The sequence below is a fragment of the Elephas maximus genome, chromosome X (genome assembly GCF_024166365.1).
Source record: "Elephas maximus indicus isolate mEleMax1 chromosome X, mEleMax1 primary haplotype, whole genome shotgun sequence".
NCBI lineage: Eukaryota > Metazoa > Chordata > Mammalia > Proboscidea > Elephantidae > Elephas > Elephas maximus.
This window is the reverse complement of record NC_064846.1, coordinates 89,394,005-89,411,512: the sequence shown is the minus strand read 5'-3', so window position 1 is coordinate 89,411,512 and position 17,508 is coordinate 89,394,005. Positions and strand designations below refer to the sequence as shown.

Sequence of the window (17,508 nt, the reverse complement as noted above, 5' to 3'; positions counted from 1 at the left end):
TCAGGACATTCAATAGTTATTTTCTTCATTTATTGATTGTAGTTTTATTTCTTTGGTCCTATTTTTTGTCTTCTTTGGTTATGTCTGAGCAGGTGGGCTGTGTATTCTTTGTTGTTTGCTTCTCTGTGGACACAATACTTTTCACCTCCTTGTCCAATGGGCAGGGCCAGCCGCTCAGCTATGGTGCAGCAGGGCAGTTCTAGCTGAAAGGCAGGGGCTAGGATGGGTTGTTTGTGGCATGTACTGGGGCCGACAGGGTGGGCTGGGAGTCAGCACAAGGCAAATAGTGGCAGGCCGTGCCTGTGCTACTCGGGGGTATAATGCTCAGTGCATGGTACAGGTAGGCAGGAGGGAGGGCAGCAGTTGTGATGTGTGAAACTTAGATGGATATGGGAAAGAAGAGAGAGAGGAGAAACTGGAGCCAAGAAAACAAAACAAAACAAAAAACTGCTGAGGGATCTTGCAGTTGGAGTGGAGAGATGAGAAACTGAGAAATGAAGAAAAATAAAAAGGAAAAAAGAAAAATTAAAAAATAGAAGTGCCCCCAGGGATCCCACTAGCAACCAGGAAGTGGCTCCCTGGCCTTGGGTCATGGCCCGTCAAGTGATGGAGATTGCACACAGTGCCAGGTACTCAAAAGACAGGAAAAGAAGGAAAGTGGAGAGAAATGAGAAACTGAGAAATCAAGGAAAACAAAAGAAAAAATAAATAAAAAAGAAAGGCCCTCCAGGGATCCCCCTGGCATGGCTGCACAGACTGAGGATGTGGATTCCAAGCTGCACAGTACAGCCTGGCTAGAAGAAAAAAAAAATGACAAAAAGAAAAAGAAAGAAAGGACGAAAGAGAAAGAATGAAAGAGAAAGCGAGCAAGAGAGAGAGAGAGAAAAAAGAAGGAAAGAAAGAAAGAAAAAGAAAGAGAAAAGAAAAGCCCCCAGAGATCCCACTAGTGTGACTGTGCAGACCAGGGAAGTGGCTCCCAAGCCTCACAGTACAGCCTGGCTAGAAAGGGCAGTGATGGAACAAAGTGCCAGGTATTCAGGAGAAAGGAGAAGAAGGGAAGTAGAGAGAGACAAGAAACTGAGAAATGAAGAAAGATAAAAGTAGAAAAAGAAAAAAAAAAAAAAAGAAATGCCCTAGGGATTCCAGCAACGCAGCTGCGAGGACCAGGGAAGTGGCTCGCAAGCGCACTACAGCCCTGCTAGAAGGGGCTCCCAAGCCTCGAAAAGAAAAAGAAAACAAACAAACCAAAACAAACAAACAAAAAGGCCCCGGGGATTTCACCAGTGTGGCAGCGCGGACTGGGGAAGCAGTTGCCCAGGCAAGCAATGCTTCACAGCCTGTTAGGAAGAGGCAAAGTTGGCACACAGAGCCAGGTGTTGGAGAGAAACGAGGGTCTTTGGAAGAGGTAAAAGACAGGGAAGAAGCCAAAAAGGCAACACCAGCAACAATGAAATGCCACTGAAGAAGCCGGCAGGTGTGGGCAGGGCGAATCCAAGCGGCATGGAGCCAGCGCCTCCCAGGCCACAGTCCACTCCGCTTGCTGGGAAGCTGCGGAGGCCCAGCAAGGGTAAGATGGGTGGGGGTGGGGAAGCGTGTGTTGCTGGTTACCAGGTGTTCTGTTTCCTGCCGGGGCTCCGTGAGGCTGCTTTCTCATACACCCTGCCTGCTGATCTCTGACAGGAGTTTGTTTCTGTTTTATTTAGTTTTTCGAGTCTTTGCTGTGGAGGGACGGTGTGGTACTTCTGTCTATAGTGCCATGTTGGCTCAGCCTCCTTAATTTTAGATTTTAAAGGTATAGTTCTTATCCGTTGTAAAGCTTTTATTTGAGGGAGAATACCTTGACTCAGACCCATTTTTTACAGTACAGAGACAGAAACATTCCCCAGCTATTGGGGAATGGTAAAACAAAACAAAACAAACGACGACAACAACAAACCCCATTTAGAATTCAGTTCATAGTTGTGGAATGAATTTTTAACACTTAAAATATCTTTATGACCTCTAATAATGTGGACACATAAATGAAATAGATTTATAGGCACAAATCTTCAGTTATGTATTTGTAAATTATTAATGAATATTTTTATTTTCATTGTAAATAATCTGAGAAAATACTTATTGGGGGAATTCTTATTGGTTTACACTGGAGATGGTTTTAAACTATTCTTTACATATTTCTTCTCCTTTTTCTGGCAAGGATGCCTTCTTCTTGGGTGCAAAAGTCACGCTGGATAAAGAATGTTTTCTAAATGTAGACAACTTTCTCCTAAAGTTCCCCCCTGAAAAGAAATATAGGAGAGGGTCAAAGCAACAATTTGATGCAGCCAAAGACAAGGTTACGACCACTGACTTCTGCATTCTAAGGACAGAATCACAGGGTTGAGTTTCATTGTGTAAAAAATGAAGGTGGATGGTGCGTTGAATATGATATGGCATGAAGCTGATTAAAAAGGCAGCTGTCACGACTATGATCATTCCTACAGCTTTTCTACGACTTGACAGGTTTTTCTTCATTGAATTTTTCAGTAAGGTCAAAATGATCATTGTGTAGCAGACCGTTATAATAACAAAAGGGATGATGAAGCCAAGAAACAATGACACATAATGTAAGATCAAAACATAATTTTTGGCCTTACTGTCTTTTGGAGGCTCAAAGCACTTGGTATGGTTTTTCTCATCTTTGTAAGATTTGCTCATTAAAAATGGAGAACTGGTCAAAATCACAAAAATCCAAATGCCAATACACACAAACCTGGCTTTTTTCTGTGTAACCAGATTAATGTTCTGGACTGGGAAAACAATTGCAACACACCGGAAAAAGCTCATGGCTGTCATAAAGAAGATGCTACAGTAGAGGTTGACATACAAGGCATAAGTGCTGAGGCGGCACAAAAAGTCACCAAAGAACCAAATGCCTTTATGAACATAATAGACCACACGGAGGGGCAGTGTGCACACACACAGTAGATCTGCCACTGCTAAATTAATCATGTATACTTGGAAGGCTGACTTCTCATGATATGTTTTTATAAGAACATAGAGCACAAAACCATTGCCAAAGAAGCCCACAATGGAGATCATAGAGTACAAGGTGGAATATACTTGATTGCGGAAGTCATCAATAGTGTCATGGCATGTGTTATTACTAGCAGAAGGCACTGTCATATTTATGACATCATCCATGTCCCTAAGAATGTCTGCTTGGTGCCGTGCCTACAATTAAAAAAAAAAAAACTTGTTAATTTTTACCAGACCATAAATTATAGGAATTCCTAATGTTTCATTTCATAGTGTCACTATGTATACTTTTAAAACACAACAGGAAACACTATACTCAACCTCTGCATTATTTCTCAGTTTGCTTCCAAGTTATCTGTCTCTTCCATCATTGGTTCTCTGAACTCAAGTGCAATTGTGGTAAAAAGGGAAAATGCCTGTAGTTAGTTAATCCACTTTTTTTTTCGTCAGTCCTGTATTAGGTGTTTTCTCCAAACTGGATGATAGTATGCTATGAGGCACTAGATGGTGCTGTTGAAATTTCTGACACAGCCTTTGAAGAACCACACTTGAAAAAAAATTGATAATTCTTATCATTCCTTACTACGATCATCACCTCTGAATCCATCCTGCTACAAACTCTTTCCAGAATAATTTTTCATACATTACAGCTTTGAATTATGTCATGCCTTTGCTATAAAACCTTCAATCATTCCCCATTGCATTCAGAATAAGATCCAGACCTCTTAACCTGATATTTAAGGCTCTCTACAAATCCAAAAATAATAATAATAATAATTTTTTTTTTCAAATCTGGCTGCATCTTACTTTTCCCAGATTCTCTCTCACTTCTCCCCTTTACACATCCTATAGTTTAATAAAACAACTATTTTGCTACAGGGACATGCCCTGCATGTTTTTCCACCTGCCTGTCTCCTTTTTTGTCTTTTTCTATGGTATTTCTTTTCCAAAAGTGTCCTTTCCTCCATCTATGCTTATGCAAAATATAATAATCCCTTAGCTCAAATTACACCTTCTTGACCGAGCCTTCCCTCAGCCTCTTCCATAGTAATTTCTATCTTTGTTGAACTTCTGCTGTTGGTGGTGGGTGCCATTGAGTCAATTCTGACTCATAGCAACCGCATGTGACAAAGCAGAACTGGCCTCATAGAGTTTTCTTGGCAGCAATCTTTTGGAAGCAGATCCCAGGGCCTTTCTCTTGTGGATTTGTTGGGTGAGTTCGGACCACAAACATTTTGGTTAGCAGTCCAGCACTTAACTGTTGCGCCACCAGTGCTACTTGTTGTACTTCTATGGCACTTTAAATCTATCTTGTATCAATGATTCGTATACAAATGCTATCTTTCCTATCAGACTGACTGTTGCTGTTGTTGTTAGGTTCCCTCCAGTCACTTCCAACACATAGCAACCATATGTACATAGCAACCATATGTACATCAGAATGAATCACTGCCTGGACCTACACCATCCTCACAAATCGTTGCTATCACTTAAGCTCATCATTGCAGCCACTATGTCAATCCATCTCATTGAGGGTCTTTCTTTTGCTGACCCTCTACTTTGCCAAGCATGATGTCCTCCAGGGACTGGCCCCTCCTGATAACATGTCCAAAGTAAGTTAAAGTCTTGCCACCCTTCCTTCTAATGAGCATTCTGGTTGTGCTCCTTCCAAGACAGATTTGTTTGTTATTTTGGCAGGCCATGGTATATTCAACATTCTTCACCAACACCATAATTTAATGGCATTAATTCTTCTTCCTTCTTCTTTATTTGTTGTCCAGCTTTTGAATGCATATGAGGCAATTGAAAATATCATGGCTCAGGTCAGGTGTACCTTAGTCCTCAAAATGACATCTTTGCTTTTTAACACTTTAAAAAGGTCTTTTGTAGCAGATTTGACCAATGTAAGATGTCGTTTGATTTCTTGACTGCTGCTTCCATGGGCGTTGAGTGTGTATCCAAGCAAAATGAAATCCTTGACAACTGCAGTATTTTCTACGTTTATCATGATGTTTTTTTATTGGTCCACTTGTGAGGATTTTTGTTTTCTTTATGTTGAGGTGCAAACCATACTGAAAGCTGTAGTCTTTGATCTTCATCACTAAGTGCTTCAAGTCCTCTTCACATTCACCAAGCAAGGGTGTGTCATTTGCATATCAAAGGTTATTAATGGGTCTTCTTCCTATCCTGATGCAACTTCTTCTTCACATAGTCCAGGTACTTGGCTTATTTGCTCAGCATACAGATTAAATAAGTACGGTGAAAGGACACAATCCTGACACACACCTTTCCTGATTTTAAACCACGCAGTATCCCCCGTTCTGTTTGAACAACTGCCTCTTGGTCTGTGTACAGGTTCCACGTGAGCACAGTTAAGTGTTCTGGAATTCCCATTTTTCACAGTGTTATCCATAATTTGACATGATCCACACAGTCAAATGCTTTTGCATGGTAAAACAAAACAAAACAAAACAAAGGTAAACATCTTGCCAGTATTCTCTGCTTTTAGCCAAGGTCCATCTGACATCGGCAATGATACCTCTCGTTCCAGGTCCTCTTCTGAATCTGGCTTGATTTTCTGGCATTTTTCTGTTGATGTACTGATATTAATGATATAGTTTGATAATTTCTTCATTCTGTTGGATCACTTTTCTTTGGAATGGATACAGATACGGATCTCTTCCAGTCTGTTGGCCAGGTAGCTGTCTCCCAAATTTCTTGGTATAGACAAGTGAGCACCTCCAGTGCTGTATCTGTTTGTTGAAACATCTCAATTGTTGTTCCGTCAATTCCTGGAGCCTTGTTTTCACCAATGCCTTCAGTGCAGCTTGGACTTCTTTCAGTACCAAGGTTCTTGATCATATGCTACCTCCTGAAATGGTTGAACATCAACCAATTCTTTTCGGTGCAGTGACTCCGTGTATTCTTTCTGACTTCTTTTGATGCTTCCTGAGTAGTTCGATATTTTGCCCATAGAATTCCTCAGTATTGCAACCCGGGGCTTCAATTTTTTCTTCAGTTTTTTTTCAGTTTGAGAAATGCCAACAGTGTTGTTCCCTTTTGGTTTTCTATCTCCAGGTCTGTGCACATTTCATTATAATATCTTACTTTGCCTTCTCAAGCTGCCCTCTGAAATCTGTTTAGGTCTTTTACTTCATTTCCTCTATTCATTTTAGTTGATCTATGTTCAACAGCAAGTTTCAGAGTCTCTTCTGGGATCCATTTTGGTCTTTTCTTTCTTTCCTGTCTTTTAATGACCTTTTGCTTTCCTCAGGTATGACGTCCTTGATGTCATCCCACAACTTATCTGGTCTTTGGTCATTAATGTTCAATGCATCAAAACTATTCTTGAGATAGTCTCTAAATTCAAGTGGGATATACTCAAGGTCATACTTTGACTCTCGTGGACTTGTTTTAATTTTCTTCTGTTTCAACTTGAACTTGCATATGAGCAATTGATGGTCTGTTCTGCAGTTTACCCCAGCCTTGTTCTGACTGATGATATTGAGCTTTTCCATCATCTCTTTCCACAGATGTAGTCGATTTGATTCCTGCATATTCCATCTGGCGAGGTCCATGTGTATAGAAAAAAAAAATGTGTGTAGTCCCTGTTTATGTTGTTGAAAAAAAGTGTTTGCAATGAGTTAGTCATTAGTCTTTCAAAATTCTCTCATGTGATCTCTGGCATTGTTTCCATTGCCAAGGCCATATTTTCATTCTGCTTTGTTTCCAACTTTCACATTCCAATCACCAGAAATTATCATACATCTTGATTGTATATTTGATCAATTTCAGACTGTAGAAGTTGTTAAAAATGTTCAATTTCTTCATCTTTGGCATTAGTGGCTGGTGTGTAAATTTGAGTAATAGTCATATTAACTGGTCTTCCTTCTTGTTGTTGTTCTTAGGTGCCATCCAGTCGGTTCCAATTCATAGTGACCCTATGTGCAACAGAAGGGAACACTGGTGGTCCTGTGCCATTCTCACTATCATTTTTATGTTTGATCCTATTGTTGCAGCCACTGTGTCAATTCATCTCATTGAGGATCTTCCTCTTTTTCATTGACCCTGTACTATTCCAAACATGATGTCCTTCTCCAGGGACTGGTCCCTCCTGATAACATGTCCAAAGTATTTTAGATGATGTCTTGCCATCCTGGCTTCTAATAAGCATCTGTCTGTACTTCTTTCAAGATAGATTAGTTCTTTCTTCTGACAGCCCATGGTATATTCCCAATATTCTTCACCAATATCATAATTCAAAGGCATCAATTCTTCTTCAGTCCTCCTTATTCATTGTCCAGCTTTCACATGCTTATGAGGTGACCAAAAACACCATGGCTTGGGTCAGGAACACCTTAGTCCTTAAAGTGACATCTTTGCTTTTTAACACTTTAAAGAGGTTGTTTGCAGCAGATTTGCCCAATGCAATGCGTCTTTTGATTTCTTGAGTGCTCCTTCCATGGGCGTTGATTGTGGATCCAAGTAAAATGAAATCCTTGACAACTACAATATTTTCTGTTTATCATGATGTTGCTTATTGGCTCAATTGTGGAGATTTTTGTTTTCTTTATGCTGTTGTGTAATCCATACGGAAGGCTGTGGTCTTTGATCTTCATCAGTAAGTGCTTCAAGTCCTCTTCAATTTCAGCAAGCAATTTTGTGTCATGTGCATATCACAGGTTGTTAATGAGTCTTCCTTGTAGGCTTATGGATATTATCCTAACACTGATCTCATTGTATTAAGGACAGATCTTGAAATGTTCTTTTTGAGGATGACTGCAATGCCAGTCCTCTTGTTTATGAATAAAAACCCACTCCACACAGGGCCTAGCATATATGTACCTTGCTCATAAATACTCAATAAGTTAATTTAATGAATGAACAAATGAATGATGAAACAAGTTTATCATTTGAAGGTATTATCATTTGAATCTTTAGAGTTATGTTCTCATTCTAATATAATTTAAAAGCGTTACAGCTTCAGAGCCTGAAGTTATTCTGTAAGTAAATTGCTTCCAAAAGTATTAAGGAAGGTACTAAATCATAAGGATAATCATAAGGTTAAAACACATCTATACCATTAACACAGACTAAACCAAAGACAAACCAAACCCAGTGCTGTCGAGTCAATTCCGACTCATAGAGACCCTATAGGACAGAGCAGAACTGCCCCATAGAGTTTCCAAGGAGCGCCTGGCGGGTTCAAACTGCCGACCCTTTGGTTAGCGGCTGTAGCACTTAACCACTATGCCACCAGGGTTTCTGACGCAGGCTAAGCATTTGTTTTATTTAAATCTCTTAAATATTATAAATAATCTTGAAATTTCCAGTTCTTTGAATGACATATGCCAAATAAAAGTAATAAATAACTTAATGAAAACATGCAAAGAGACATATGATCTTTAGTCCTATTAATACACTTCCCAACCTTTACTGAACAAAACAAGCTTTTCTAGAAATTTTTATATTTAGGTTCAATTGTTTATTTACAATTGTAATTCAAGGCAATGCCTCATATTAAACCATAAAAGAAGCCTGTAAAAATTATAAACAATTAATTAGTCCTAGCCCTAGAGATGCAGTGGTTAAGAGCTACAGCAAGCTAAGGCTGCTAACCAAAAGATGGGCAGTTTGAATCCACCATCTGCTCCTTGGGAACCCTATGGGGCAGTTTTACTCTGTCCTATGGGGTGGCTATGAGTTGGAATTGACTTGACGGCAACAGGTTTTTTTTGGTTTAGAGGAGTAGAGATCATTCCGTCCAAGCCACTCATTAGCTTTACTTGTCTTAAACAATATTTAATTTTTATAGAATTTAATGAGAGCCTCCCACAATGTGACACACACGATGTGGATATAGAGATGCCTAAACCCCATCCCTGCATTCAAACAGCTCATACTAGTGGTGGAAAGGAGTGATAGCACAAAAAAGTGGATTGATTCAATACAATATAGTAAGAGACATTTTAGCGCAAAAGGGTCATTAATTCATTAACAAAAGAGAGTATAAACATAAATGGAACTAATTTTGTTTTAGTGTAGTTGATGAAGGTAGTTACTTCGTTAAGATAACTAGCAAGTTGAAAAGGCAAGTTTCACTTTGAAAATGGAGCCATACCTGTCGATGGAATTGCAATCCCCTTCACAAGTGTCCCTGGTTAGTGGTCAGTGCTTCTTATGGTACAATATCAAAGGAAGTCCAAGCTGAAATCATAAGATTAAAAAGGAAGTTGGAGTTTAGGAGCAGTCCAGAGAGGTCATGGTAGCTTAACAGCCTTAAACACAGATCCAGGGTTTAAGATGGAAGATCAAAGCTTTATTGACACTGGATTGCATGCCTCCTTCTTTTCCTTCCATCCAGTGTTATATCCCCAAGAGGAAAATTTGAAATACAGACCAGGTCTGATCACAGATATTTGCTGGTGTGTGCACATAATTTCTGTACCTAAAGATGAACACAGTATTGTAAACCTCTCTTCTCTCCATGAAATCATGATATTTCCCTGATTTTTTCTTCTAAACAGCCAAGGAAGAAATAATTTGGAAGTTCACATCCAAGGATCTAGTTTACTAGGGAAAGAGTTACAAGGTTAAAAATATCAAGTATATCTGCCTGGGATGGCTTAAGGACAGTTTACCTTGAAAGAAGGATGGCTTAAAGGATCTTGGACTCTTCTCCTTATAAACTCATAACAGCATTTATTATTTAATATCACTAATTTGGCATATATTATGTATCTTCAGATATCAACTGTCTTGTTGCCTTTATAGTTAAACTATATCAAAGAATATAACAAAGTATTATAAAAATCTCCAAGGAATGAGCAGAGAAAGGCTTTCTTCAAGCATTAGCAGCTGGGACAACATTCCTCTAAATTTTTGTTGCCCTGTGGCAACTTTCATTGCTGTTTTCAAGATCCCCAGAGGCTGGAAACTTTTCTGTTTTTCTGTGGTCCCAGTGCCAACAAAATAAACACTCTCCTGTAGTTTATTTTTAGCAAGTAGAAACAGGCTGGAACTTTCCAAAGAAAATCTACTGGAAAAAAAAATCTTGGAAATTAAAAGAAAAAAAATGCAAAAATATAAAACATAGTCAAGTTTTGAAAGTAGAAACTTGAACCTTCATCTATAGTATTTCTCTTTGAATCCATCCTGTACTCAGATAATAATTTTTCAGATCTCTATACATTAATAAAGATGTACTAAATGAATGTTGAGTATTAAAAACCATTTCTGATTCTGAAATTATATGATTCCAAAAAAAGAGATTATTCATCTTACCTATGGATAAAATTAACCTTGGTTCTGTCACAGCTTTTTATTTAGAAGATCAGGGAGCTTGTCATCACATGGAACAAGAAAGAGAGTTTATGAATTTCTAACACCCATCTATGAGAAGTACTAGTGTACTAACATATTAATTACCCATTTCCATGGTGGCTGTGCAATTACAATTTAGCACAATTTTTACATGCACAGGAGAGGTTGGAGGTTTGTATACACCTAGAGGTGCCTAGAGGTGCCTCAGAAAAAGGCCTGGCAATCTATTTCCCAAAAATCAGTCATTGAAAACCTTTTGGAGCACAGTTCCACTCTGACACACACAGGGTCACCATGAGTTGGAATCAACTTGATGGCAATTGATTTAGCTTTTGGTCATATGCACAAATGAGTAAATGTCGCATTGTCTGGGCAACAGTGTAATGGTTTCTCAAGTTTGGGATTCTGAGGGGTCTTCTATAGCTTCTTTATAAATTCTGAGATTTGCGCATAGCAGGAACTCAATACTTTCACTCCTTGCCCCTCTTTTCCTTTTCAGTTTTTTTTGAGGATTCTTGTCTCTGACAAGGCACTTCTGCCAAAAGACTTTACCATTCTTATCTGAGTAATTGGGTGGGTGAAGGGGAGGTGATAAAGTGAGAGTATGGATATATGAGTTCTGATTTCATTTGTTTAAATCAGGGGTTACTCAGACTTTTTATTTGGTTTATCTTAAGTTCAATTCAGTTCAGGTCAATAAACATTTACGGAGACCCTATTCTTACAAAAGAGAGGATACTCTCTTTCCATCAGCCCTCTGCCTCTATTGAACCTATAACCTGGCCAATCTCTAGTAAATGAGGTAAGTAAGAGAGCCCAGAGATATTATAAGCATATTAGTTCCCAATTCATATACCATACAACTTTATTGTTGCTGAAATCTAATTACATATGTGCTTTCTAAGTAGGTCCAGGTACAGCTGGTGATCCCCAGGTATCCCTAGGTAGACCCCAGGCTGGTGTCATCTACTAAATGAAGATGGTAATAGTGCCTCTTTTTTGTTCCTAGACAAACAAAAAAGCCATTCCTGATTCTCTCAACCCAATTTAATATTTCTCTTCTTTGAACTCCTACAATATTTTGTTTGCCCTTTCTTGATAATTTTCATTTATTGGTTTGTGTCATAGTCATCTGTGTGGTCATTGAAATTTCACTTCTCCATCCTTCCCAAACCAGTATCACTAGACTGAAAGGTCAATAACATGTATTTGTCATCTGGTATACATAGTACAGTATATATATATTTTTTATACATAGTACAGTGCCTTTTAAATATCGATTGGTTTGAATTGTCATTTCATTGATATCCTATAAAAACCAGAGAGAATCCTTTCATGGAGAAAGGCAATGGTCATGGTGGAAAATTCATGGAATTGGTAGATCAAAGATCTAGATTGTACCTCTGGTTCTGGTGGTTGATTGATTGTATGATTTGGGGAAAATTACTTCCCAGCTCCATGATCTCTTCACTTATCTGTAATATAACAGGGTTGAATTATATGTTCTCTAAAGTTTCTTCCAGTCTGACATTCTATAAATCTATAAAGATAAAGGTATGCATTTTTTGTTTCCATTTTGTTTTGTCTTCTGCTTGGCTTAGTTTTGATCTTGGTCTTGGAAAAAAAAGAGCTAATTAGGATAAGAGATCTATGGCTTTATTAGAGAGGAACATGGGCATAAGTAGTTTGAGAGCTTGATTTAAAATTAGGTGTTCCCTGAGCTACATTTCTTTCAAGTGAACATCATTCACTTCATTCCTCTTTGAATGTATCAGCTGTGCTCAGTGTACAGCGTTGGTTAGGTCCCCTAAGTAGTGCAATAGTCTTAGACTTGAGGGTAGTTTCTAAATTAAGTGCTATTTTTTTATGATTTAAAGTTGTCCCACTTGCCAGGGCCCACAGGTTCTGTTCTTTGTCCTTTTTTTGTTTTACAAGTTACAACATCTCTGATTTTGACAGTAGGATCACTATTCTTCAGGTCTTCTAAGAGAAAAACTCCTCATCTTTGATAGTTTCTTCTTTATCATTCCTTATATAAAGTACATATTTCTGCTTGATCATATGGCTTCAGGGTTCCAGAACCAATAATTCATCCATCTATATCTTAGCTGATGCCTGAAATCTATTTGGCAGAGCTTCTAAGAGATTTTGACTCTTGTTAAAGTCATATTGTCTTTAGGAATGTCAAGTTCCAAATTTATCAGACCCTGTCATCTCAGTTAGATGGAAGAAGTCTGGGATGGTTTTGTTAAAGCTGATGGAGGAAAAAGGAAAAGAGCAGGAAGGCATTGGATATTTGAGACCTGAAGACACTAAAGTTAAAATTATAGATGGAGAAAACAGCATAGATACAGGAAGCTGGGAGTGAAGGGAAGAGGGATCTGACTCCTTCCCAATTTTGCCCAGTTCCAGCCAACCTTTATCCAGTCTGGTACCAAGTTTTGATTGTTCTTTCTCCTCTCTATTCCTCTTCATTCTTACCGCTGCTTATTCAGTTCTGACTCTCATTGTCTCAAACATATATGACTTACAATAGCCTTCTGCTGTTCACATGCATCTTCCTTTAGCCATGCATGCTGAAATGTGTAAATTTCCTGGAGTAGTATTTCATGTCCCCTTAACTTTGGGGCTTTTTCTTATCAAAATTATCTTGCACACTACTGCTAGACTAGTCATCCTTAACCCTTGGTTTCACCCTGTCTTTTACTCAAGAACCTGCAAATGACTGTAATCAAGTCCCAATTTTATATTTCAGGCAGCCCTCTCCACAATCTGACCCTAGCCTCCTATTCAACCTTTTGTCCCACAGAGAAAAGTAAGACTGACAGAGGCCAAACAAGTCTTACTATCTGGAGAAAGGAGAAATCCACTAGTAAGGATAGCTTAGGTGTCTCAGAAAGAGAACCTTGGAACAAGTGGCAACTTTTTGATGTGAAATTATCCAATATGCCATATGATGAAAGTGAAAACTCGAAGTATTGGAATAGTGACTCTTGGGAAAACTTGGTTCAGAAACACATTGTCCTAACATGCTGGCTTAAAATTCTGATTGTGTTCACAGGCATATCCCTTGAGTGCAGTATAATGACTCAACAACTTCAGCCAATATTTTTGTTTTTCAGATGTGCTATTTTGTCCTGAGACCATATCTTGAAGTACGTACAAAAGTTCAGCTTCTTTTTATGTCATCTTCTCAACATTTACAAGTAACCATCATTCCCACTCCCCCTCCATCCCCCACCTTTGTCCAGCCCTGCCCCACCTGAACCATCTTTTGAGCAATGAAACACTCTTTTGACATTGTTATTTATATAATCTAAAAAAAAAATCATGAACCTTTTTTGTTTCCCTATAAATAATATTCTGGAAGGAAGTCAAGCGTACCTGAGGTATCCAAGAACCCTAATTAGGGGAGATGCCAGGGACAACTCTCACCGCCTGGATAAGCAGTGGGAATTTGTTTGCTTTCATGCATCTGGAGTCTAAAAATTATCTTAAGAGTTGACCTCAATTCTGAATTTGGTTCCCAGAAGGCTGTGAGAAAAACTTTTAAAATATAAGAACAGGAGGCGGAGCCAAGATGGCGGAATAGACAGATGCTTCCAGTGAGCCCTCTTTACAACAAAGACCCGAAAACAAGCAAAACAGTATATTTGTGATAAGCTGGGAGCCCTGAGCTTCAAAGGCAAGCTTAGAAAATGAACTGAGGGGCAGGGGGAGGAAGAGACCATTTGGAAGCAGAGAGGAGTTACTGGACCTGAATTGCGGAGAGCCCTCAGGCACCATTCCTGGAGCGGCAGCAGCGGTGGCAGGCTGGTACTAGCATTCAGCCACAGTTTCCTCAGGGAGAAGCAGCCAGCCACACAGCCCACTCACACCTCCAGAACCTAAGGAGAACGGCACTCTCGGCAAAAGCTAAGTACTTGCGTATATTTTAACGTGCCTCCCCCCCACTAACCAACTTCAGTGGCTGAATTCCCTGGGCCTGAGATAGACGCTGTTGAGCACCTAGAGCCATCCTCCTGGCCTTGGGAAGGAAAAAAAAATTGCAACTGGGGGAAAAAGAAAATTTGCTAGCTTCACTAACTGGGGGAGCTCAGGACAGAAGCAGCACCTGTCCAGGCATAAACCGTCCATGGACTTTGAACACCCTTCCATTCTGCATGGACCTGTGTGGGCCTATTTTGGGACAACAGGCCCTTGTTGGCAGACTCCAACCATTTCAGGTGTGTGGTGAAGAGGTGGGTGTTTGATGTTTGACATTGCTTTTTCTTATTAAACAAGGTCCCCACCTACCCACATCAGGGGTCTAAGGACTGGTAGCTCCACTCAGGTCACCCAGTCACCCACGACAGGGGTCCAAAGATAACTGGTACCTCCCTGTTCTTACAAACAAAAACTTTGGGTGCCCATGGGCCCTCTGCAGAACCCACCCACGAGCATGCTCTAGGGAACAGAGACATGTTTTCCTCAGAGACACTTGGAGGTCGGTTCTCAGCCCCCTGCCTTGTTCAGAGCATGCCCTCCTGCTGCAGTCAGATACTGGTATATACGCTAATCACCCCTGCCCCTCTAAGACTGTAGGACAGAGCCTGTAAAACACACTTGATGATCAGCTACCTGGAAACCTGAGCTGAATTTATAAAAGAAAAATGAATGGACTCCTAGACTGAAATACATGATAACAGCACTAGACATCTGGGGCCAGGACGTCAGAGATCCAAAGGTGAAAATAATCAAGGTAGCTCACTCAAGCATCCCATAGGGGTATACCAAAGCAAAACTAAGCAAGAAGCTATGACACAGTAAGCAAGCACAAACTAATACAATAACTTATAGATGGCTTGGAGACACAGGTCAATATCAAGTCACATAAAGAAACAGACCATGATCACCTCAACAGGCTCTCAAAACAAAGAATCCAGGGATCTTCTACATGAAAGTGCATTCCTGGAATTACCAGATGCATAATAGAAACGTTTAATATCCAGAATCCTTCAAGACATCAGGAAGGAAATAAGACAATATGCCGAACAAGCCAAGGAACACACAGATAAAGCAACTGAAGAAATTAGAAACATTATTCAGGAACGTAATGAAAAGTTTAATAAGCTGGAAAAGTCCATAGACAGGTAGCAATCAGAAATTCAGAAGATTAACAATAAAATTACAGAAGTAGACAACTCAACAGAAAGTCAGAGGATCAGATTGAGCTAGTAGAAGCCAGAATTTCTGAACTCAAAGATAAATCACTTGGCACTAATATATTTGAAGAAAAGTCAGATAAAAGAATTAAAAAAAATGAAGGAATCTTAAGAATCCTGTGGGACTCTATCAAGAGAAATAACCTATGAGTGATTGGAGGACCAGAACAGGGAGGGATAACAGAACATACAGAGAAAATTGTTGAAGATTTGTTGGCAGAAAACTTCCCTGATATCATGAAAGATGAGAAGATATCTATCCAAGATGCTCATTGAACTCCACATAAAGTAGATGTTAAAAGAAAGCCACCAAGACATATTATAGTCAAACTTGCCAAAACCAAAGCTAAAGAGAGACTTATAAGAGCAGCGAGGGATAAACAAAAAGTCACCTACAAAGGAGAGCCACTAAAAATAAGCTCGGACTACTTGGCAGAAACCATGCAGGCAAGAGGTCACTGGGATGACATATTTAAAAAACTGAAGGAAAAAAATTGCCTGCAAAGAATCATATAACCAGCAAAACTGTCTCTTAAATATGAAGGTGAAATTAAGACATTTCCAGATAAACACAAGTTGAGGGAATTCGTAAAAACCAAACCCAAACTAGAAGAAATACTAAAGGGAGTTCTTTGGTTAGAAAATCAATAATATCAGGTATCAACCCAAGACTAGAACACTGGGCAGAGCAACCAGAAGTCAACCCAGACAGGGAAATCCAAAAAAACAAACCAAGATTATATATAAAAAAAAACCCAAAACAGGGTAACAGTGATGTAATTATAAAAAAGAAAACAACATTAGGAAAATAAAGAAGGACTAAGAAATGTAATCATACACCTTCCATATGGAGAGGAAGATACGGTGATACAAAGAAATAAAAGTTAGGTTTAAATTTAGAAAAATAGGGGCAAATAATAAGGTAACCACAAAGGAGACAAACTACCCTAATCATCAAAATAAGATACAAGAAAAAAATAGAGACACTGCAGAAACAAAATCAACAACAACAAATACGAGGAAAGGACAATATATAAAGATAATCTACTCAGCAAATAAAATTAAGTGGGAAAAAGAAACTGTCAACAACACACAAAAAAGACGTCAAAATGATACCACTACATTCATACCTATCCGTAATTACCCTGAATGTAAATGGACTAAATGCACCAATAAAGAGACAGAGAGTGGCAGAATGGATTAAAAAACAAGATCCGTCTATATGCTGCCTACAAGACACACACCTTAGGCTTAGAGACAGAAACAAACTAAAACTCAAAGGATGGAAATAAATACATCAAGCAAACAACAATCAAAAAAGAGCAGGAGTGGCAATATTAATTTCTGACAAAGCGACTTTAAAGTTAAATCCATCATAAAGGATAAGGAAGGACACCATATAATGATTAAAGGGACAATACACCAAGAAGATATAACCATATTAAATATTTATGCACCCAATAACAGGGCTGCAAGATACATAAAAAACTCTACCAGCATTGAAAAGTGAGATAGACAGCTCCACAATATTAGTAGGAAACTTCAAGACGCCACTTCCGTTGAAGGACAGGACATCCAAAAAGAAGCTCAATAAAGACACGGAAGATCTAAATGCCACAATAAACCAACTTGACCTCATACACATATACAGAACACTCCACCCAACAGCAACCAAGTATATTTTCTTTTCTAGTGCCCATGGAACATTCTCTAGAATAGACCACATATTAGGGCATAAAGCAAGCCTTAGCAGAATCCAAAACATCGAAATATTACAAAGCATCTTTTCTGACCACAAGGCCATAAAAGTGGAAATCAATAACAGGAAAAGCAGAGAAAAGAAATCAAACACTTGGAAACTGAACAATACCCTGCTCAAAAAAGACTGGATTATAGAAGACATTAAGGAGGGAATACAGAAATTCAGAGAATCCAATGAGAATGAAAACACTTCCTATCAGAA

General features: G+C 39.0%; 1 protein-coding gene across 2 annotated transcripts in view; it reads right to left on the bottom strand.

Moving 5' to 3' along the window:
* Positions 1-2,052: 2,052 nt before the first annotated feature.
* CYSLTR1 (cysteinyl leukotriene receptor 1) overlaps positions 2,053-17,508 on the bottom strand; it is a 57,828-nt gene continuing 42,372 nt past the window's right edge. Inside the window, exons 1-3 of one of the 2 annotated variants that reach the window (XM_049873319.1) lie at positions 10,303-11,968; positions 9,140-9,225; positions 2,053-3,213 (exon numbers count right to left, since the gene is read on the bottom strand). In XM_049873319.1, the coding sequence (XP_049729276.1) occupies positions 2,161-3,183 (1,023 nt within the window). In that variant the 5' untranslated portion in view covers positions 3,184-3,213; positions 9,140-9,225; positions 10,303-11,968 and the 3' untranslated portion in view covers positions 2,053-2,160. Of the gene's footprint in view, positions 3,214-9,139; positions 9,226-10,302; positions 11,969-17,508 lie in introns of those variants that run through there. The other variant, XM_049873318.1, reaches the window with a different exon arrangement.